The following is a 23,480-nucleotide window of genomic DNA, read 5'->3' on the forward strand; positions in this document are numbered from 1 at the left end:
TCACCTATTTGCTCATTAACAATGGAGATTCTGGGGCTCTACCTCAGATCCACACAGTCAAAATCTTCAGGACAAGAGTTTGGGAATCTGTATTATAAACAGTACCCCAGGTAACCCTGGTGTCAGGTAAGTCTGGGAAACACGTGACAGCCTACCAAAGCATCCTGTTTTTGTCAATATCTTAACCACCAGTGGTCTGAAGGTATATAGCCAGATGGCCTGAGTTAGTTAGGATTTAGTTATGAAGATTCTACCTACTCCAGCCATGCTCATTATTTGACTTTAAAGTAACACTATGTGATTTTTATATTCCAATTTTTCTGCTTTAGGTTTGTTGGTCATTTTCCCCAAGTCCTACAAGATTCTGGTGATGAATTTGTAACGTTTTATAGCCACCCACTGATTAATTAGCACAGTATTGAGCATTTAATTGAAACTCAATTAAAATCTTACTGACTGATCAGTACAGGTGCCACCCAGGTCAAAAACAGCCTAAAAACCCCGTGTCCTGAAGCCTACCTGAGTAGCACAGCCTCCCTCCCTCACCAACGGGTGAAGGAGAATGCAAATTTAGGGCCTGTCTCTTGGCCTGAAAGAACAAGGCAATTACTCAGTGATTGGGCCAGATTTCTAGGAACTATTGTTATGCTTTGTCTGACCACTTAGGTTTCTCATAATAGAGTCAACTTCCTTTCATCCCTCAAGGATTACTGCTTTGACCTGAGTTCTTTCCACGGTCATGCTGGGGAGATCTCAGAGTTAATGATTTGCATCTGATAGGGTATCATAAAAATTCAAGTAGCAAGCCTGCTTTCAGGCACAGACACATAGGGGCACTACTCAGAAAGCAACAGAAGTTTCATGTTGAACATGGCAAATGTTCAAGGATGTTTATTTTAAAACATGCTTATTCAAAACATGAAGACCATTCTAGTTTAAAATATAAACGTCAATAGAAAGAAATGTAGGGTCCCGTCTAAAAGTGAGATTTCCAGTTATATATAAGATCCAGAAAAATAAAGTGGGGCAAACAACACGAAGCCAATTTATTCAAGAAATTAACACTGAAAACAAGTTTCAATGGGGGGCGGGGTATACCACAGCCATGTTCAGTATTAGATTTTTCAATAGGATGAACCCATTCTCCATTAAATAAAAAACTTCGAATGTAAACAGTGAATGGCCCCTTTGAAGAAATTCATCCCTGAAACTGAGCAGATTTCTAAATCAATGCATAGACCAGGCTATTTATAAACTCTACTTCCCATCAACCTCAGCACTATGTCAACTAACAATAACAAGTTAATGTTTTCCAGTAATCTTCACTGTGCCATTTAATTGCCAGTACTCAGGCCAAGGTAAACTCGGCAGTAACAAAAGAGCTAACATCACAATAAAAGAATGAGATTAATGAATTTACATTTCTGCTTTGAAGTGAATGCTGAAAATCATGCCTATAACATACCCTTTATCTGCCATTGGACTTTAATTATGCCAAATAGTTTATAGACTGATTTGAAGGTAAAGTTTAAAAATATTTCTGTTTTTAATTAACCACAAGCTTCAATCCTTGGAGAACTTTTTTTAGCTCAAGAACCTCCTTTCTGTAGTATTATAAAGTGTACAACTCCCTAAATTGTCAAACACAACTTCTAAACTCTGACCACCATTCTTACAGTTTTTTAAAAAAATGAAATACCATTCAACATGCCCCAACTGAAGTGCACAGCTTGATGAATTTGTATATATGCCTAATTATATAGTTTTTACTTGTAATAATATAACTCAGCAAGTTATTCCACTACATAAGATTATTATACATCATCATGTTTGTTCGAAAAAGTACATTATAGCATTTTTTGGCATTGGTGGTTAAAAGGAAGCATTTTCATCCCCACACTGACTCAAATGTTAACAGTAGATACTGAGCATTCATAATATAAGAAAACAGAAGCACTCACTTTTTGTGGGGGGGAGGGATGAACCTTCAAAATACAGTAAGACAATGCTGTTATAAAAATGAAGACAAAAGAAGAAAAACCAAAATGTGCATCTTTTAGTACAAAAGGGAAAGATCATTAACTCTGATTTTCAAACTCTGATTTTTTTTTTGGTAAATTCACCCCTGAACCTTAACTCCTCAGTAAACAAAATGAATTATACCTTCATGTTTCCAACTAAAACTATTTGGGTCAAATCATTTTGGTCTGCTTTCCAAATCTCCACGTACAATTTGGTCACTTAATTGCTAAGAAAGTCCACTATCATTTCCTTTTTCTGGTACACTGCGAAATCACTTGTCATTTTAGCAGCTATGTATATGTGCTAACTTTCCTTATTGTTTAAATATCTACTCCACTAGCTAGTGATGGATCATAAAACCTAGGCGCAGGATGTACAACTCACCCTGGATTTCTGATGGTTGAGATAACTCATCCCTAGGTGTTGGGTTTTTGTCATCACTCATCCAAACATGTTCTCCAATCTTTTAACTACCTGTTGTCACCTCCCATAATATAAACTTCTTTCTTAGTTGGCTACAATGATGATGTGCTCAGCTAAACAAATGTGTATGTATCAGGGGCAAATATCTAAGAAACATCAACACTTTCTGGACACAAAATAATTATAAAAAGACCAATCTGAATTCAGAAGAAGTCTTTTTAAACAAAAATAATTTTTAAAGAGCCGCTGATCCATTATTTAAATATCATGAACTACACTAAGACAAACTCCTTTCAAATAGTATTTCTGTTAAACTAAACTTAAATAAATTCAGAAGATTCATTTGTAATGAACATTCATGAAGGAAGGTAAATTTGTGTGCTGTCTCAATGCCAGAAACATAAAAACACAAATCTGGAGTTCTAATGTCAGGAGTTTCTAACCACTCTGAAAACTTTGTATTGCAGGGTGTGAAGGTACTCAGATCTGCACCGAATCAATATAGCTGATAGAGGGTGAGTTTTCTACAACACTAGTTTTCTTGTTCTGCTGTGCGACATTCCCATATTTCATGTCACTAAAAGGAAATGGGCCATCCAAATTGTATCCCAAAGTGGCAGAAAGTTCAACCTCCACTGAGACAAAAGTAGAGCATTGGTCCAATAAGTTTTTAAAATTTTCATTAGATTTTCACAGAAACACTTATTTCTAATGCTACCATTAGGAAAACAGAAAAAGAAGAAAACACGATCACACCCTTCAGATTATTTTTAAAAAGCATTATTCTAGTTCGTTCACCCCAAAAAAAATTTATTGAGGGCTTAAGGTCAAATGCTATGGAAATGTACAAAATAACTATGTCCATTCTCACTACTCTTATTCAGTGTTATACTGGAGGCCCTAGCCTGTGCAATAAGACAAGACAAGGAAATAAAAAGCACACCAACTTTAAAATTAAAATAAAACTATCTTATTCACAGATGACATGATTATCTATCTTTGCAGTAACACCCTACAGAATCTATTTTAAAAAGATACAATATCTAATAAGGTTAGCAAGGTCTCAGAATATGAGATCAATATGTGAAAATTAACTATATTCTCTAAAGGCTAGCAATGAACACTTGGAATTTGAAATTTAAAAAATATGATCATTTCTAATAGTATAAAAACCAAGGAATATCTTGGGATAAATCTAAAAAATATGTTTAAGAGTCATCATCCAAGGATTGTGTAGGTCTGTATTCAGCATACTTTTTCTGTAAAGGGCCAGAGAGTAAATATAATAGGTTTCTGGGTCATATGGTCTGTTGTAACTACTCAATTCTGGCATTATATTGTAAAAGCAGCCACAGAAAATATGTAAACAAATGGAAATGGATATGTTCCAATAAAGCTTTATTTACAAAAATAAGAAGCAGATGGATGTAGCTTGTAAATCATAGTTTGCCAACCCCCTGATCTAAAGGAATAAACTTAGTGCATTTCCTTATTTACTACTGATTAAGGTCCAAGACTTAGAGAAGTTACTGTGAACTTGTACGCTTTTGTGGGGTAGACACACAAATAATTTCTGTCCAGTGGAAAAGATAAGTCCAAAGATTTATAATCTGTTGGACATAACACTGTCTCATATCTAGCTCAGCAATCTTATTATAACATTCTGTTTGCCTATAAATGCCCTAGTTTTTCAGATAGTCTTTGAACAGATCAAAACGTCTTACTGGTTCCCTTATTAATTAATGAGTTAAATAATATCTTTTATACATGTTCATTTTCTATTTGCCTGAAAGTGATGATTTTACCATTATGAAAATTATACTTTAACAATGTTAATTCTCCTCCTCTTGCTCTAAAGATTCAATGCAATCCCAATAAAAAGACATCAAAATTTTTATTGGAAATGCATTAAACCCAAGTTTAAATTCAGAGACAACTAGTATCTCTATAATATTCAGTCCCATCAAAAACATGTAATATCCTTGGGTAAAACCAAGATAATCAATAGAAAACACATTACAAAGGATCTTTACAAATGATATTACAAATGAGAATTAGGTGACTGAGTACAGTCTAGTGTAGAACTGAGAAGTACAGGTTCTGAAACCCTAGATCCGCCACTTTCTAGCAGTGTGACCTTGGGCAAGTTATTTAACCTCTCAGAGTTTCAGTTTCCTCGCTGTAAACGGCACTCACTTTCTAGGATTGTAATGAGGATTTAGTGAATATGTAAGGGCACAACAGGATTTGACACAGAGTAAGTATAACAGAAGTGATGACTAACAGTATCATTACAAAGTGAAATACAGAACTCAATAGCTTTCAAAAGTAAAAACAGCACAAGTCAGAAACTATAAGAAAAGTACCTATGATAACAGTAATAAGTATAAAAGAGAAATACGTAATCTATATGAAAAGGCTTTAAAATAGAATGTTACTGCCTGGCCGGCATGGCTCAGCGGTTGAGCATCAACCTATGATCCAGGAGATTGGGGTTCAATTACCGGTCAGGGCATATTCCCTGGTTGCAGGCTCAATACCCAGTGGAAGGCGTGCAGGAGGCAGCCGATCAATGACTCTCATCATTGATGCTTCTATCTCTCTCTCTCTCTCTTCCTTTCCCTTCCTCTCTCTGAAATCAATAAAGACATATTTAAAAAAAGGAAGAAAAAAAAAGGAAAAAAATACGCCTGGCTGGGCGTGGCTCAGCGGTTAAGCGTCGACCTAGGATCCAGGTGATCGGGGTTCGATTCCTGATCAGGGCACATGCCTGGGTTGTGGGCTCGATCAATGACTCATGTTTCTATCTCTCTCTCTCCCTCTCCTTTCCTCTCTCTGAAATCAATAAAGATATATTAAAAAAAAAAAAAAAAGAATAAAGAAAAAGAAAAAAATACAATGCTACTAAGGAATGTAAAAGACAAATAAATGGGAAAGCATCCATGTTCTTGAATAGGACAACAACATAATAAAGATGTTACGTACAGTAGATAATTTAATATATAAATTTAATGTGATCCCAATAAAAATTAAATGTAGTGACAGAATAAAGGATGGGGGAACTAGGCGAGCTGATTTAAAGTTCTTAGGGCACTTAAAAAGAAAAGTAATGAAGGGGAATTAAATCTCCACCAAATTGTAAAACATATTATAAAGCTACTGTGAGCAGCTAGTGTGTATATAGACACACTGTTCAATGAAACAGATGAAAACTTAGAAAAGAAGAGCAACTGCATTCAGAAATTTAGCATATGTCAAAGACAGCTCTTCTGTCAGGAGAAATAAGATGCATTTCTCAATAAATGAATTTGGGACCAAAAAACCCCCAATACAATAGCTCTCCATTAATTTATTTTTTATTCCCTTTGATAATGTTAATTTTCATAACAGCATTTTTAAACTTATAATGATAATTATAAAAGACAGTTACCATTTATTAAGAAACTATACCACAACAGCCACGATACTGGATATTTGTATACGTAACATCTCTATTCTTTACAGCAACCTTGCAAATTACATATTATTATTTATAGAAGGTTAAGCTTCCACTTTGAATTTAAGTGATTTGCCCTAGGCCAAATATCTAGAAAGTGGGAAAAGAGTATAGCGAGCTCAGGTCTGCCTAGATCTAAAACCTCTATCCAAAAATAACTCAGTTTGTCAATGAAACTCTAAGAATGGAGCAATAAAAACAGTTCTAGATTACAAGTTGTGCATACCAAGTAGGAATGAGGTAACTATAATAAAACACAGCACCTTTTCTATGCCTTTTGGTTTCCAAACGGTAAATACACGGGGGTCTGTGTCTTATTTATACTCTATCATGGTAGCCTGGCTTTCAGTCATTGGATGACACCCAAGGTGAATCTACCTTATACCAAATTCTTTCCAATAAAGAAGAGAGTTAAAGTGAAGCTAGAGTGAGCTTGAACATAATTTTACACTGAGGAAAATTTTGTAACTTTTTATTTTCTAAGGTCCCAATGTGGGAAACTAAAAGTCTGTACGCCAAAAAAATACAACACTGGCTATTTTGACTTCCCACTGCTGGGCAGTAAACCTCTTGAACTTCTGTCTATTTTTGGAAATTGAGGTATCCCTTTAATCCCGTCTCGGAACTGCTGACGGTGGTGAGACAGCAGAGGAAAGTGGGCACAGGGCCTGCACCAGTCAAGTCTCCAAGGACAGGAATAAAGCAAAGCGTGAGCGAGCAAAAGCGTTTTGCAAGAGAATTTTGTGAAACTGGTGTCAGTGTTCACAACCCAACACAAGAAACACCACCCAACTGCAAGCCTTTTCAGACAAAAGGGGCCCCTGGAGCTGGATTGATGTTGTAAAACTCTCGGAGCCAATATTTACTGCATGGGTCAAGTTGTCTTGTAGAAAACAGCACAGCCCTTCCCTGCCTATCCTAAGGGTTCTGCTCTCTTCTACTATGTGGTGTGTATAAAGATACAACGCAGAAAGCACAGGAACTTCCTCTGTGGAGACTGTCGGGCACAAAGGCCCTGCTGCATGTACTCAGGAAGACCCTTCTTTCTTTTAAAAGACCCTTCTGATGATTTGTTTTCTACAGGCAGCTTAGATCATTGAAACAATTAAAAATATTTTTAATTTTTCAATGTCAGTTGACATACAATATTATATTAGTTTCAGGTGTGTAATCCAGTGATTAGACATTTATATAACTTATGAAGTAATCACCCTGATAAGTCTGATACCACACATAGTTATTACAATTTGTTAAAATGAAAATCACCTCCTCTTCAAAAATGATGTCCATTTTGCTCAATGCATCTTCAAAGTTCTCTTTGATTCGAAAGCTAAAGAGCTAATGTCCCTGTCCCCTAATGAATGTGGTGTGAGGGATTTATAGGGAGCCCCCACACCATAATAAAGACCAACATTCTAAACATCCAGTTTCAGGTACTGAAGGCCACATGTTAAATTAATGAAGCCTATTTCTATCCCACTTGGAAGCAAAACAACCAGTGCCTACTTGGGGTCAACAGCGAGGACTCTGTTGCTACTTTCCAGACAGAGGCCCAAATGCCACACTTGGATGAAGTCAGATGCCAGCAATTACTGACATTCAGAAGAGCTCTTTCAGAGGCTCTGGCAATCTAGATACGCACAGCATGCTTGTCCCTACCCATCACTACTCTGTGAGAAAGAAAATCTGTTCTTTTAAGTGAGAGGACTGGAAAGTACGGTGTACCAGAGTAAGCTTTAGATACACTGAAAAGTTGCATACATCCCTCACTTAGTTCCCTCACTGTTACCATGGTGCATCTGTCACACTAAGGAAGTAACTGGCACATTACTGTTAACTCAACTCCATACACTTTATTCAGATTTCACTAGTTTTCACCTAATGTCCTTTTTCTATTCCAAGATCCCCCCCAGGTTACCACGTTGCATTTAGTTCTAATGTCTTCTTAGGCTCCTGGTCTGAGACAGTTTTTCAGACTTTTTTCTGGCTTTTGATGACCTTAACAGTTTTGAGGAATACTGGTCAGAAATTTTGTAAGAAGTCCTTGAATTTGAGTTTGTCTGACATTTTTCATTAGACTAGGATTATGAGTCACTGGAAGGAAGACCACAGAGGTGACATACCATTCTCCTATCATAACAAGGGTGCATGCTATCTACATGACTTATCACTGCTGATGTCAGCCCTGAGCACAGCTTAGATGGTAGTGCTTGCCAGACTTCTCCACTGCACAGTCTCCTTCCTCCCTCTTTCCACGCTCTTGGGAAGCAAGTTGCTGCGCGCAGCCCACACTCCAGGGATGAGGGAAGGGAGGTGAAGCTTCACTTTCTGGAGTAGGGAGGGAGATCTACGTAAATTACTTGGAACCCTGCACTGGAGATATGCCTCTTCTCCCCCACTTATTTGTTTGCTCACTCATTTATTGACATCATTATGGATATTCATTTTATATTTTGAGTTACAGGCCAACTACAGCATCCTAGGAAAGACTTATTTGGACTAGCGTTTCTTCAACTTTAATGAACATATGAGTTGAACTGGAGATCTTGTGAAAATGCAGATTCTGATTTGGCAGGTCTGGGTGGCCCAGGTTCTGCATTTTTAACCAGCCCCAGGCGATGCTGATGAGTCTGGCACTACACTTTGAGCGACAAGGCTCTCTGGACTGTGCCGGCTTCCTACGGGAATGAGTGCTCACTACATTCCACAGTAACCCACTCCACCTCGGAAGGGCCAGGCAGGGAAGAAAAAAAATGTGCTCAACCCTCAAATCTATACCAAATACAGAAAAATAATCACTTGAATACAAACTCTGAGGCAGACCTTTTGGTGTTATTTTTTTTGTTTGTTTGTTTTAAACTAAACTGTAGATGGTTATAGGCCTCCACTACCAGCCCAACCTCTAACATGCACACAGGCTACCTCTACCTTCTCTAAATGAATTTAAAAATAACTGAACTCATTGTGATGGGTGCGGTGGTATCTTAGACAGAGCATCTGAAATGCAGACAGCTGGGAATTAATTGTGCATCTCTACTCATTTCGCACTCTCCTTCGGGAGGGAGAAAGGATCGCAAATAGAGCAGCAACAAAGAAGAGAAAGCTAAGACGAAGGAAGGTTAACAAAGTAAATCCCACATTTATCCAGAATATAGGAAGTGATAATCCTGAAGACACATTTTTATTGATTGATTGATTGATTATTTTTAAATATATCTTTATTGATTTCAGAGAGAGGAAAGGAGAGAGAGAGAGAGAGAGAGAGAGAGAGAAACACCAATGATGAGAGAGTCATTGATCGGCTGCCTCCTGCAGGCCCCCGACTGGGGATGGAGCCCGCAACCCGGCATGTGCCCTGACCGGCAATCGAACCTGGGATCGCCTGGATCCTAGGTCGATGCTCAACCGCTGAGCCACGCCCAGCCAGGCTGAAGACACATTTTTATTTATTTATTTATTTATTTTTATTTTTTAAAATATATCTTTATTGATTTCAGAGAGAGGAAAGGAGAGGGAGAGAGAGAAACATCAATGATGAGAGAGTCATTGATCGGCTGCCTCCTGCACGCCCCTGACTGGGGATCAAGCCTGCAACCCAGGCATGTGCCCTGACCGGGAATCGAACCCTGATCTCCTGGATTCCAGGCCGACGCTCAACCGCTGAGCCACGCCCGGTCGGGCAAGACACATTTTTAAAACAATACGGTCTTCCTCCCTTCATGAGGCCAAGGAAGTCTCAGGGAGGAGTGGGGTGCAAGAGCCTCACCACGGCTTGGATATTACAGCCTGAAGGGCACCGGTGATAATAATGCTCTTCAGAAATCTGCCACCTCAGACATTTTGATCTGGGGATATGGATTATAGTGCATCTCCAATTCACTATCAGAGCTTCCTTTGAAGAACATGCAGTGAAATTTCTAGCACCTTAATTCTAAATGCACGCACACACACACATACACACACAGAGTGTATGTTCAATCATCAATTTTAACATAAATCGCTGCCCTGCATTTCTGTTCTCTAAACATCTGAAAAATCAAACCTGATGATTAAATTTCCTCTTGAGTAGACTGATCAATGAGTACTGCTTTTCAGTACAAAAGGAACAGATTGTTAATTGGACTAGTAAATGTCTCACATGCTTGAAAAAAATCAATTATAAAACAGGAACTGAAACTGCATTATAGAAACAGGTTAGATATAAAAGTTACTATATACCCTGTAATCCAAGAAGAAAGGCAAGGCATAAAGTCTATTTGCTATAAACTGACTTAAACTTACAAGTAAAACCTGTCTTACCATTTACATGAAAAAAAAAAAATCTTTTTAAAAGGTGTAAGTGGTGAATAAAGGAAAAAATGTCAAATAGAACATTTAAAATGTTGATTATATTGCTCTCTTTGAAGATTAACGAAGGTGATGGAATTTTCTGGCACTTATAAACTCTTCAAAGTCACAATTTAGAAAAAGAGAATGTTAAATCAATTTGATATAAAAATAACTCTGAGCGTCCTTAGTTCCCTTTTTGGAAATATGATCCGAGGAGCTTAGTAAGAAATGTTCCCCTCACCAGCAATTGTATTTACCAAGATTAAAAAGGCATCCAAATAGGAGAATGACCAAGGTCCTAGTGAAAACAGAGGGTCACCTCCTCAGTGCAAACATGGGTCCAGTGCTGAAGCATCCGACACCTGTTCACACCCAGCACCGCTCCAGAGTGCCATTAATTCAGGTCTACCACCCATGCCTTCATTAACAAGAAAAGTCAGGGAAGGATGAAGGAGGAAGGCTGCAGTCCACCTTGATTTGGCAAAAGAAGTGAATGAACACAGGGAGATTCAGACTTGCCAGGAAAGAGGGACCATGGAACTCGCCTGCGCACAGGAGGCCACAACCAATGAGGCTTCAGGACAGTCTCTAAAGACCCCTCCTGCCCTGAGGAACAGTGCCCCGCATCGCTTCTGGAGACAGAAGACCTGGCCATGAGAGTGACTCTGTTTTACCTCATTTATTTTTCACAATGATCCCCAGAACACTATTTGTTTCTCCATTTTACAGGGGAGGGAGCGGAGGCTGAGATCTCAGCGGGCAGTGGAGCTGGCAGTTGAGCCCAGATAGTCTTACTCCGGAGCCTTTCTTCTCACACACTAATACATTACGACAGAAACACTAATTGGGAAAAGCAACACAGATGATACATAAGAGCAAAGATGAAATCTAGTCATCTCAAAGCAAAGGTTAGAGTTTGGGACCATGGGTGGGAGGAGGAGCCCAGGGAAGCCAGGGAGTGAGAACAGCCAGCACTACTCTGAAGCTGGCCGCATACATAATTTTGTTGAATAAGTGTATTAAATGGTGGAGCACAGGAATGCCCAAGGAAAAGAGGAGTAGAGGGTATTTACACAGTAACTGGATGCCAACGAACTGGCCAGCCTAGAAGGAATGGGTAGATTCCTAGAAGCGTGTCCACACACCGACCAAGACCGATTCAGGAAGAAACAGAAAACTTAAACGGACCCATAATGAGTAAGACGGCCGAGCAAGTAATCAGAGGCCTCCCCAAAAGAAAAGCCCAGGGCAGATGAATTCACTGGTAAATTCTACCAAACATTTAAAGAAGAACTACTGTCAATCCTTCTCAAACTCTTCCAAATAAACTGAAGAGGAGGGAACACTCCCCAACTCATCTCATGGGGCCAGCATTACTCCGACGCCAAAGCTAGGTAGGAGCCCGACAGGGAAAGGAACTACAGGTTAATGTCCCCGATAAGCACACATGCAAAAATACTAACAAAATACCAGCGAAGAAATGCAACAGAATATTAAAAAGACCATCACGATAATCAAGCAGGATTTATCCCTGGGATGCAAAAATGGCTCAACTAATGCAAATTAATAAATGTAATATATCACATTGATAGAATGGAAGGTAAAAACCATACGATCATCTCAAAAGGTGGGGGGGGCAGAGGAGGCAGAAGAGGAGAAAAAGAAAAGGAAGGAAAGAAGGGGGAGGGGAGGAAGGGAGGGGGGAGGGGGAGTGGGGAGGAGGAGGGAGAGGGGGAGGAGGGGAGGAGGAAGGGGAGGGGAGGGGGAGGGGAGGAGGGGGAAGGGGGAGGAGGAAGGGGTGGGGGAGGAGGGGGGAGGGGAGGGGGAAGGGGGAGGGGAGAGGGAGGGGAGGGGGAGGAGGGGGGAGAGGGAGGGGGAGGGGGGAGGGGGGAGGGGAGAGGGAGGGGGAGGGGGGGAATGCTTCTTTAGAGACTTCCAGCCTGAGCGATGTATTCCCCTCCTGTTTCCTTAACCCTATGCAATGAGCACTGCAGTCTCTAGCATTACAATCTGTTCATGGGTCAGGAATGGTTTCTTTCATGGCCACTGGTATTTAAAAATGCTGCATCACACCTGGTCTACACAGGATCATGGAGAAAATCCACAGGTACCAAGGGACAAAGGTTTTCAACCAGGGGCGATTCTGCCCTCCAGGGGACATGCGGACGTATCTGGAAACACTTTTGTTGTCACAGCTGGGTGGCCGGGTACTACAGGCACCTGCTCAGGAGCTGCTACCAAACATATTACAATGTACAGTGTAGTCCCCACAACAAAGAATCACCAGGCCCCTAATGTCAGTAGTGCCGGGGTTGAGAAACTGCCTTGGAAGGACAGGGTGGAGGGGATAGAGGCACATGGTACAGCGAAATGTAAGAATGTCACGAACAATAATATGGTTTAAAACAGAAAATTTTATTAGTTATTTAAACTTTCCTTTAGGCCCATGGGCTGATTTTCTTTCAGGCCTCTAGTGGCTGCCAAACTGTCTGGCTATACTCAACCACAGTGCTTTTAGACAGCCAACCAAGTTCTCGGTCACTAAAATATGCAGGGGCTCTAAATGAATCCGAGGGCTACACAGCAAGTACACATGCTCTGCAATCTCAAAAACGCTTCCCCAATAAAAACAATGAAGTGTTACTCTTTTCCCATTAGTTTGGAATATCAAAAAACAAACAACAAATAGCACTGTTGCCATAAGCCGAGACCACCATACAAAGGGCATCACGTACCATCAGATACTGTATAAGAATTCTGGGGAACACCAGGAGCCTGCCAGTGTGTCCACAGTGTGGTGTTTTGTTCTGTTGTGTTTTTAAAGCACACTCAGAATTATCTTCAGTCATAAAAAGCATGAAACAATAAGGCTAGGCGGAGATGGAAAGCAGGTCTTCCACGATGAAAAATGAACTTGGAAAAGTGCTGGATTACTCTATCCAGGAGGATCCTATATCTCCCTTTCAGTTTATGAACTTCAGATTCCCCCTTTCGAATGGTAAAAGACTCCTTTGTCTGGGACAGTGCGACAGTGTTTCTTTCTTGATTCATCAGGTTTCTGATGGGGTCTGAGGGAGGGGGTGTAATTCAAAACAAAACAGGTGCAAGGAATAACAACCTGATAGGCAGGAACTCAACCCTTAAAAATCAGAACTAATCTCGGCTCTTATAATCTTTAATATGATCTACAGGGAGGTAGAGAACACTGACTGAGCCGAGGAATCTCTTGTGGAGCATGCTCACACGTAAAGTCAAAATTGCTGAAAATCAACTTATTTCTCTTTTAGGTACACACTCACACATCAATAGGAATCCTCACATTTCTTACAGTATCATTTCAATGTCCATCAATTTTTTTAAGATGCAGCTTTCTTTAGCTCGAAGTCTTTTATTCACCACCTGCATGACTGGACTTCACATTTTGGATCATAAACCCCTATCAGGGTGGTAGAGATGGTGATGGCAGCTGTAGCACCAAGTAGTAATAATAGCAACTAACATTTACTGAGCACTTACTATACGCCGGAGACCTTGCTGAGCACTACCCGTGTATTAATTCATTTAATCCTCACAACCAACCTATGAGGTAGTTTCATCTTCCCATTGACAGAGGAAGAAGTGGAGGCACAGAAATCAACTGGCCCAAAATAACACAGCTAGCAAGAGGCAGGGCTAAGATGTAGGGAAACAAGCTGGCTCCAGTCAAAGCTCTTACTCACTACATAGAATGACCTCTCTGAGCACATGCTTCCAGTTTTTATATACTTATTAGGAAACCATATACCACTCTATTAATATGTTATGCACATTATACATCAGATACAAAGTAACAGTTAAGAGGATGAGAGAAAGAAATAACATGCCAATATTTTCTCCCCCACGCATTCCCGCCTTGCACACCGCATTGTGAAGGCCACAGGCCTGCAGAGTCCAAACAGCCTGGCCTGGCATTTGAGGTCTCACATGCAGACCAGTGCTCACCTTGCCAATCACATATCCCACCTGCCCTCGACACACACCTGGGCCCAACAGGCTGGTACACTCATTGTCCCCTGCACGCCTTCTGCATGCCCCCCTCCGAGCCTCAGTTCACACCAAGTCCTTCGTCTTAACAGCAGAAAACTAGTTTAAAGGTTTATCCCAAGACCCAATCTCCCCATGATGCCTTCTCCAGCTCCCCTCTCAGATGTGTGGTCCCGGCCACTTGCCTGGCACACAGCGTGGCCAGGTATTTCTGCGTAATTGTTCATGATGTGGTAAGCTTGTTTTCCACCGCAGCTCACAAGCCTCTCGAGGGCAGAGAACATGTTACATATTAACTTTTCTTGGTATTCTCCATGGTACCTGACATAATATTAGGCACTTAATAATCACTCAGTAACTACCTGCTAAGTAAAAGAATACATAAACACCCTCCACATTTACTCCACATGTCTAAGGCCCAGGTATAGGCAGATCATCCTGGAAAGCAGAGGAGGTGATGTGACGAATCCTTTCTTAAGCTCACGGGAACCACGCCAGGCTGACTTGACTCACTGTGCTTTTGCAGGGAAAGAACTTCCTACAGCGTCCAGTAACCTCCACATGTAGCATGGGGACAATGCAGAGCACACGTTTCCAAAGCAATGACATCCTTCCTGGCCTTGTTTACGCACTACTGCTGACCCTGTGGGCACACCACCACGGCTAAAAGCAGTATCAGACGCGTAACCAACTCAATTTCAGGAGGAGAGATGTTTACTCTTAATTTAAAAAAAAAAAGTTTTCCTTGTCTTTTGGTGGGATTTGATCAAACGTCACCTTTTCAACAATTTCTATTCTGAAACCTTATTTATACCTCTACCTGCCCCCTCTCTTATGATTTCCCGATTCTCCTTATCCTACCTGTTCCTTTTGTCCACAGAATGACTACTTCCTAATAAACGTGATTTACTTAATTATTATGCTTATTGTAATAAATGAGAATAAGTTTTCTTATACTATCATTTACTACTGCCTGTCTCCCTGTCTCTGGACTGTAAGCCCTGTGACAGCAGTGGTCTCTGCGAGCAAGGGTCTGCTCTTTTGTTCTCTGACGTATTCTAAACACCTAAAACACGACCTGGCATGTTGGTGCTCAATCACCAGCTGTCAGCTGTCAAGTGAACAAATAAATAGACCATGTCAACTTCCATTTTACCCCACACTTCGAAGGCCCCAGAGAGAGAGTCGCTCTTGACTAACAATTTTCTCTCCCTCATCCAGAAGTAGTTTAGTATAGTGGTTAACTGCACAAACTTGAAAGCTTTGAATCCCAGCTCCGCTTTTTACTATTTCTCCTTGCATAACGTTAGTCAAATCTCAACACCTTTCATTCTCAGTTTTCTCAACAGTATAATGGGAATGATCCCAGAAGAGCCTCCATAGGCACTCAATACACACACACATTCAATAACTGGTATGTGTATATATATGTATGTATGTATGTATGTATGTGTATACGTACATACATACATAATTTTTTTTTCACCATTACTCCTCTACTTTAATTCTGAACAATACCAAAACCCTGGGGACACATCAACTGACAAATCTCTGAATTCCATGTACCCCTGACTGATGCTATGAGTTTGGAGAATCACAGAACAGCAGTGGTACAACTGGCTCCGAACAGCGACAAGCACTCCAGTCAGTGCTCCGGACCTGGCAGCTAAGGGCTGTCTTCCAGACCCAGCGAGAGCTCCCTGAGTAACATGCACCAATAAAAGCCTTTCAATATTTATAAGGAAGGGATTAATTCATCTTCAAATGTAGCACTTTAATTAAAAATGACTTTTCTGGGCTTATATCCAGAAAGAAAGAAATTGCCAAAAAGTAAGGTTTAACAGGGTTTAGTCTTTCTTTTTTTTTTTTTTTTTAGAGCCCAGTGCTTCCCAATTCTTTTCATGTCAAAGCACACATATAAAATAATCTTTCTTTGGCACTCTGGGGTAAACAGATGCTGCTACTCCCAGCTGCAGGTGACTGCCTGGAGCCCCAGCCCCCTAAACCCCGAGAGCCGAAGGAATCAATAAGCACTTGGCACATCTATAGCAGCACCACTGAAGAAGCTCTGCTTTGGCCCTTCTTGGGCTGGGACCTTACTAACAGCTCAGGTTTTTCTCCTTTTACACGAACACAATTCCTCAGAAGGAAAGAGTGAACCCAGCCACTAGTCACAAGAGCAAGCATTTTTATGACTCATCTCAGAAAAAGAGCACACTGACCATTTATAACTTCCAGCATCAGCATAATTCCAGGCTTTTGTTTTTGATTTTCCATTCTGAAATTATATCTTCTGTGCATAAAATAAACAATAGTGGAGATAGGCCAACCTCAGTCACCAAATGGAATCTGTCAAGTACCGTTCCGGTTCTAGACAGCATGAGCATTTTGCTTTATGTTTCAGTTTTGTACTTTTAATAGGGAAAGGATACTGAAATTCTTTAAGCACAGGTGCTGTCCTAAATGGTCACATTTTTAAAAGGGAGAATTGATTACCCTTTTAAATTATATTTAATCATAAGTTTTGGTGCAACAATATTGGTAAAAAAATATTTTTTTTCTACAAACATTCCTTTCCTTATTTAGAAAACTCCAATAGAATTTGTACTTAAGGCTACCTCTACCACTGATTTCCCGTTTGCTTTCGCTACTGCTTCCCTCTGTAGCAGAGAGTGGGGGTGTGCTGGTCCTGTCCCTGTTTCTTGACCAGTGACTCCTTTAGATGACTAGCTGGCTGAACTGGCCTACCTTTCCTGTTTCTCTCCATTTATTTCCCACAAAGGTAATGCGAACACCTCCCTTTGTTTTTGTCCTCATGCTGTCCCTCCCAGCCCAGACCCGTGTCCATCCCCATAAAGGCCCTAACTCCAGCCCGAAAACTGACTTTTGTTTCAGGTTTCTTGTATGCCTGATGTCCGGTGTGGTGGCTTTAGACTTTGCCTCATCTTTATTTGTTACTCATATGCTCCCTGGTCCCCAAGGGTTTAGCTGGCTCACTTGGCTTCTAACCCGTAACTCCCCACACTGGAAGGCGAGAGCCTTAAAGACAAACTCGTGTCTTACCCGTGCTTAGAGCAGGTAAATGTGTTACAGTGGCTACTGAACTGATTCAGTCTTGACTACTTTTTCATGGTTACACCAGCTCCCAGACCTGAGATCTATAATTCCTGTGGCTTCCCATGTTTGAGAGGTTTTGTCATAACCTTTAAAGATCACAGTGGGTATGGCAATTGTGAACTTGGCTATGACCTAGGTCCCAAGGGAGGATTCTATATTTCTAGGTTAGAAGTATTAAATGGGAGACCAAAGAAAAGCGATGAGAAAGAGACAAGCTGAGGTAGGACAGTACTATAAGTACTTTTAAAAGTCTTTTACTAGTTGTAGCTGCTCTGGGTTTCACTGACTTCCTCTGTCCCTCCTGATAACACTGATGGGCTTTGCTTCCAGTGTTGTAGCATCATATCAAATTAGATTTAAGGAGACCAACGGAGTGACAAGGAATTAAAAACAGAGTGGAGATGGATTCTTGGTTTGGTTTCCCTAAGCATAAAAAGCTGGCTTCACATAGACTATCAGAGAGGCTGCTCGTTTTAAAGAGAAAAAGAGCACAGGCTCCAGAGCTTAACATTTTATCTCTACCCTGGCTATCTCTGTGACTCGACACAAGTCAGTCTCTCAGGCTGATTTCAGTTTTTTCATCAGAGATCGGGCTCGGGGGCTGGGGGAGAGCTGTGTGTGGCAGGAACAGCACCTACCTTGTTGGGTGGCTGAGAGCATCAACGAAATCACATATGCAATTCACGTGGAACGCAGGAGGTGCTCAAAAGGTTCCTTTTAGGTCTCTTATGGCAAACTTTCCAAGTGCGTGGGCCTGAGCGTCAGAAGTGCACCCCTGGCTAATATTTCATGTCAACCCAAGTATGTAGCTCTGCTGCTCAGCTCCACGCCAGGAAAGTGGAACCCTTTGCACTCAGAATTCTAAAAGTGCAGAAATCAGGCTCCAAAGGTGGGTGGAATAAAAGAATTTAGAAAGTGTTCAACAGATTCTGCTGGTAAACAGTTAGAAGGTTTAGCACCAGCAAAGGGACAGTTAATTCAACTGTGGTGATCAGTTGAATTAACTGAAGAGGAAAGAAGACCTTTGCCTAGAATGTCCAGATAAAATGCAAAAGTGGCTCTTCTGTTTTTCACTGTAGCTAAATCGCCTCAACTGCCCACTGTACCTCTCCCATATCAAACAGCTTAATTAAAGAAAGCAGGGGCCATCTTTTTCTGTTTATACCATCAGAAAAAATAACCAAAATAGACAGGAAATGAAAAGACTCAAAATTCAAACTTTACTTCAGATGGTATATATTTCCTTATGAAACACCAAAAGGCGAGTTAAGTACCCAAGAATCAGAATAAATCCTCTCTCATAAATGCCGGCCAAACCCTTCCTCAATATGAAAGAACGTTTTTGGATTCCAGTGTGATTTCTCGGGACTGATAAGTCACCTAGTAATAATCTTAAGTCCACAACATGCAGAATTTTGGCAATAAAAACAGACAGTTAATTCTATTTAAAAGACAGGGTAGCCCTGCCAGTGTTGTTCCCAAATGAGGTAATGTCCATGACTCTTATCTAGCCTTTATTGAGATTTAATGTCATTTACCGCTGGCTCTTGAGAACTTGCTGCATAATCTCACCTTTTCTGATGTGTGTTACTTCCAGTCCATTTCAACATTGCAATTATGACCCTCTGGTTTTTAACATGATTAAAAAAAGAATCCCATGTGTTTTTATTTTTTTGCATGTCCTATAATTTGAGTCTTTTTTCCATAGTTCCAGAACATTCAGAGATCAGCATATTTCTCGTTTTTAAGGTATACTATAAAAATACTTCTGAGGTTTGATATATTTATGTAAACATCTTTCAAAGAAGTCAAAATGTATAATTCAAGAAAATGTTCTGTGAAAGAATTTGTTTTCTGATTCCTAAATGATTTCCTCCTTTTGAAAAAAACAACAATTTTATATTTACTTAGCTGGCTCTGAAAGTGCCAGGGACATTATCATTCCTTTCACTCCCTAGCATCTCTTCTTCAGGTGCAGGCCTTTGATTTCCAAGGTGGCTTTATGTGGAGGAGGAATCTAGAAGCTGTAGAAAGGAAAGGGAAAAGTGCCCTCCCCATCTTATGTTTTCCCCATAAAGATCAACAGGGTGAAACAGAACTGTTACAACACAGATGAGACACCCAAATGGAGGTGACAAAAAGATTTTCACATGCCTTTGACTTCCTTTTTTCAACTAGAGTATAAACCAATCTTGGTAAAGATGGGAATCTGTTTGACAAATGTGAACACGATGCCCAACACCCATGTTGTTCTTTCCAACAAGCTTTTCATCTCTCTAACACTTAGGAGCAAGAGCAACAGCCACAGCCACCCAGTTATGGGGTTTCTATCTTCCCATACTGTTTTGTATTTTATGTAGCAGAAAAACTAAATTTGAGGATATTAAAGGCAGTCCAGAGACAGAGCAAATGACCATGTTTTGTTGCTGGGCAGACTGGTGGTGTGTGTGAGAAATCCGGTTGGGAGGCCCAACTGTGTAGCTGGTGAAAGAGTCAAAGAAGCAATTCCTACCTCCCACTTCCAACGAAGTTCAGACAAGAGTGGATCTTCAATAAAGAAAATCTGATGGCCGATTCTCCCTTAACAATCTGAGCCTTCCTTCTAAGCCAGCTGCATAATCTCTGAATCTTTGGAAAGCCTGTTCCACATTACTCATTATTGCCAGCCCCTTCCCTTCAAAGCAGCAGCAGCAGCCTGACAGAATCAAGATATCTAACTTTTACGGGCCTCACAGTCCCATCTTTAAAGCCAAGATAATAACTCATGCTCCTCTCTTTACCACAGGGATATAGTGAAAACCAAGAGAGCCTAGTGCTTAGGAGTTTATACTAAAGAAAGCACCGAAGGTCTACAATGTATGTAACACAGACCAGAGGATCTGGTCTGGGAGCCTCGGGAGTTGTACAATCTTTTCAGGTCTGCAAGATTAAACATTCTTCAAAATGATACTCAGATATTACTTTCCTCTTTTATTCTCATTCTCTCAAAAGTGTACAGTGGAGTTTGCCAGAGGCTGCAGGTATGTGACAATGACATCACTCTAATGACTAATGGAATGTGTGCTTGTAAGATCTTGTGTTTTAAGATTTTCTGTTTTAGTTTCTAATTAAATATTGATAGATAAAAGCTCTTTGGGTTCCTCAATAACTTTTAAGAGCATAAAGAGGTCCTGAGAGCAGTTTGAGATCTGCCGACTTAGAGCTCCAGCCCCACCCAAACGTGAAGCTCCCAGATGGGCTGACTCCTCACCCACCCGGAGCCTTGTATAAGCTGTTCTGTCTGATGGGAGACGCCTGTCCTCTCTCCACTGGACTAAGTTCTGCTCTCTGCTTAGACGTTACTTTCTAGGGGAAGCTTTCCCTGACTTCCCCAAGACCAGTCAGGTAGCCCAATATGTGCTCCCCTAGCACTTAGGACACGCCATTGTGATGGCCCATTTCTTGGTCTTCTCTTGTCCTTGATTCCTTTAATGCAATAACTGACTGTCACTGTTTTGACTGTCACACAGTAGTATGTAAGAGACATTCAGTAAATACTTGTTGAATATATAAAACAACTAAGGAAGGCAGGCAAGAAGATAGGTCTTTCTTACATTCGCACCTAGAGGGGATCAGTTACTAAACATACTAGTTTTCATTATAGTACAGGCTCATTAAAACTATGATAATAGTAACTATCTATATCTCTGTATCTTATTATGTACCAGATACTATGCTAAGAATTCTAAGCACTTTATATGCATTAATTCATTTAGTCTTCACCAAATCCCTATGAGATATACAATACCATTATCCTCATTTCAAAAACAAAGACACAGATGTGTGGGTAGTGCACACCTAGATTTGAGATTTACACCCAGACGGCCTGGCTCCAGAATCCATGCCACTGACCTCATGTGTCTGCAGCACAGACCTCAAGCTTACAACATATGTTGGAATCTCAAGGCTATCTCTCAACTCTGCTCACAAATCAGAAACCTGACCTAATGTTTAAATCCCACCCCCTCCCCTGCCCCACAGTGAGTGACCACAGCAGACCACGTGAGCATCAAATCTCCTCACCAACACCACCTGTCCCCAAGTTTATAGTTAGGGTTTAAAAAGAAGTTTCAATAGGAAGTCTATTTATTCAAAACAAAAAGTCTCCTCTGTAGCACAGAGAAAAAAAGAAAGCAGGGTGTGATATTTCCATGCGCTGTGGTGTTATTTCCCTGATGTGTGTAACTCTCCTTGTGCTTCTTGGGCTAATCTCTCTTTCAAGGAATGCTCACAACTTCACCCTGAACAAGGAGTGGCTCAGAATGTTCTGCAGGCATACTTGATGGAAAAGGCACACTTTTACCTGGTTCAGACAGGTGAGTCCAAATGGCAAAGCATGCTGTAGAAAACAGGATTTAATGCAACAGATGATTTGGCAGAATCACAGTGTGACACTATATTTATGATTGTAACGGAAAAAAAATTCACCTAGGAAATACCTGTTCTTTCAGCAACAGAGAAAAGTTCTATGGATAAAGTTAAAAGCTTATGCAACAAATCTTCACCTGCCTACACTACATGAGAGACCAAAGTTCATCCCGTGGTGTCTGACAGGTCACACAAAGTAACTTAACTTACCTGGAGAAGTGTCCCATGAATATGGTTTTGCCGGAAACACTGGTCAGTGCAGTTGGGGAGTTTGGCCAACAGAGTTCGGATGGTAGCTGGGATTTCATCTCTCATAACAAATGGGACCAAGGCACGGGCTGCCATTTCACGAGAGCGGTAGACAGGTGAGTTACCACACCTGGGAAGAAATAAACACACAAGACCATCCATCCAATACTCACTTTCATATTGTGCCTTTGTATGTGCTGACCGAGCAAGCTCTGGCTGGGACACTGAGGCTGAGGGGGTGGGGGAGTTGCTCTCTATTCCAAATGATGTTTTTCATCCTTCCATTATTTGGAATGGAATGATTCTGAGCGCACGTGCGCACACAGGTGTGCATTAGTTCTACAGGCAACTCTTTTTTATAAATATCAACACCTATGATTCTATCACAGGGATAAATGCAGAGAGGCTTTGGTAATTAGACAGCAGGCAAAAATGGCTCACTCCCCAAAAAGCAAACAAAGGCGCCCTGCGCCATGAGAAATAACAGTCACCGTTGTCTTTGAGGGGCCTATACTCTGGTTGGCCAAATAAGAAGTATGTCTGCAAAGATGACCAGAAGCCCAGCTGGTTGGCTCAGCTGGCTGAGCGCCATCCCGTGCACCAGGAGGCGGCTGGTTCGATTCCCGGTCAGGGCACATGCCCAGGTTGTGGGCTCCATCCCCAGCAGGGGACATGCAGGAGGCAGCTGATCGATGTTTCTCTCTCTCTCTCCCTCCCTTTCGTCTCTCTGAAATCAATAAAAACATAAAGAAAAGATTACCAAAAGCACAAGACAGCGCTGGAAAAATGATATTCAAGTTAATCTTGACATTATGGCCACAAGAGGATAAGACTGTGGTTTGTGTTCTGAGAAGGTTGGCACTAGGAAACCTAGCACAATTTAAGCGCACCAAAAGAAACAAGGCAGTTGTTTCCACCAGGAACAGTGGTACAAAGCAAGGGTAGATGCTCAAGGCGCAGGCAGATGTGTCTGGTTGAAGCAGAGGCTCTTGAATTAACAGTGGGACTTGAGGCTGAGAAATGGGTCACCTCAGGCTGGGGAGTGCCAAAGGGCAGACTACATGATTGGAACTTGTCAAGAGAAAAAAAGATGGACCCTCAAGTCACCAAATCCTTGCCTCTGGGCTAACTCATACCCAAAGAGCTTGAATAGAAGCCACCAGTTCCTAAATAAGTAGAAGTCCCGGACAAGCGGTATTTTGAGATTCTACAAAGGTCATTGGAAAGGCAGGTTGTCATCTAAGGGCCTCTCGACTTTGTAAACACTCAGAACCTGAGAGTCCACAGCCATTTTGCTGAAACTATGCACTTGAGAGCCTTCACAGATACAGTATTACTTGAGAGGAGAGCTCAATATGATAGGTCCTAGCTAAATAACTTCTTGACTACAATGCTCAAGACTTCATGATCTTTC

General features: G+C 41.0%; 1 protein-coding gene across 3 annotated transcripts in view; it reads right to left on the reverse strand.

Annotated features, from left to right (window-relative positions):
• Positions 1 to 23,480, reverse strand: part of THADA (THADA armadillo repeat containing) — a 267,741-nt gene that overhangs the window by 101,805 nt on the left and 142,456 nt on the right. For all 3 annotated transcript variants that reach the window (XM_081155905.1, XM_081155906.1, XM_081155904.1), the window contains exon 29: positions 22,028 to 22,196. In XM_081155905.1, coding sequence (XP_081012031.1) covers positions 22,028 to 22,196 — 169 coding nt within the window. The remainder of the gene's footprint in view (positions 1 to 22,027; positions 22,197 to 23,480) is intronic.

Source organism: Miniopterus schreibersii (genome assembly GCF_964146895.1).
Source record: "Miniopterus schreibersii genome assembly, chromosome: 13".
NCBI classification, from domain to species: Eukaryota; Metazoa; Chordata; class Mammalia; order Chiroptera; family Miniopteridae; genus Miniopterus; species Miniopterus schreibersii.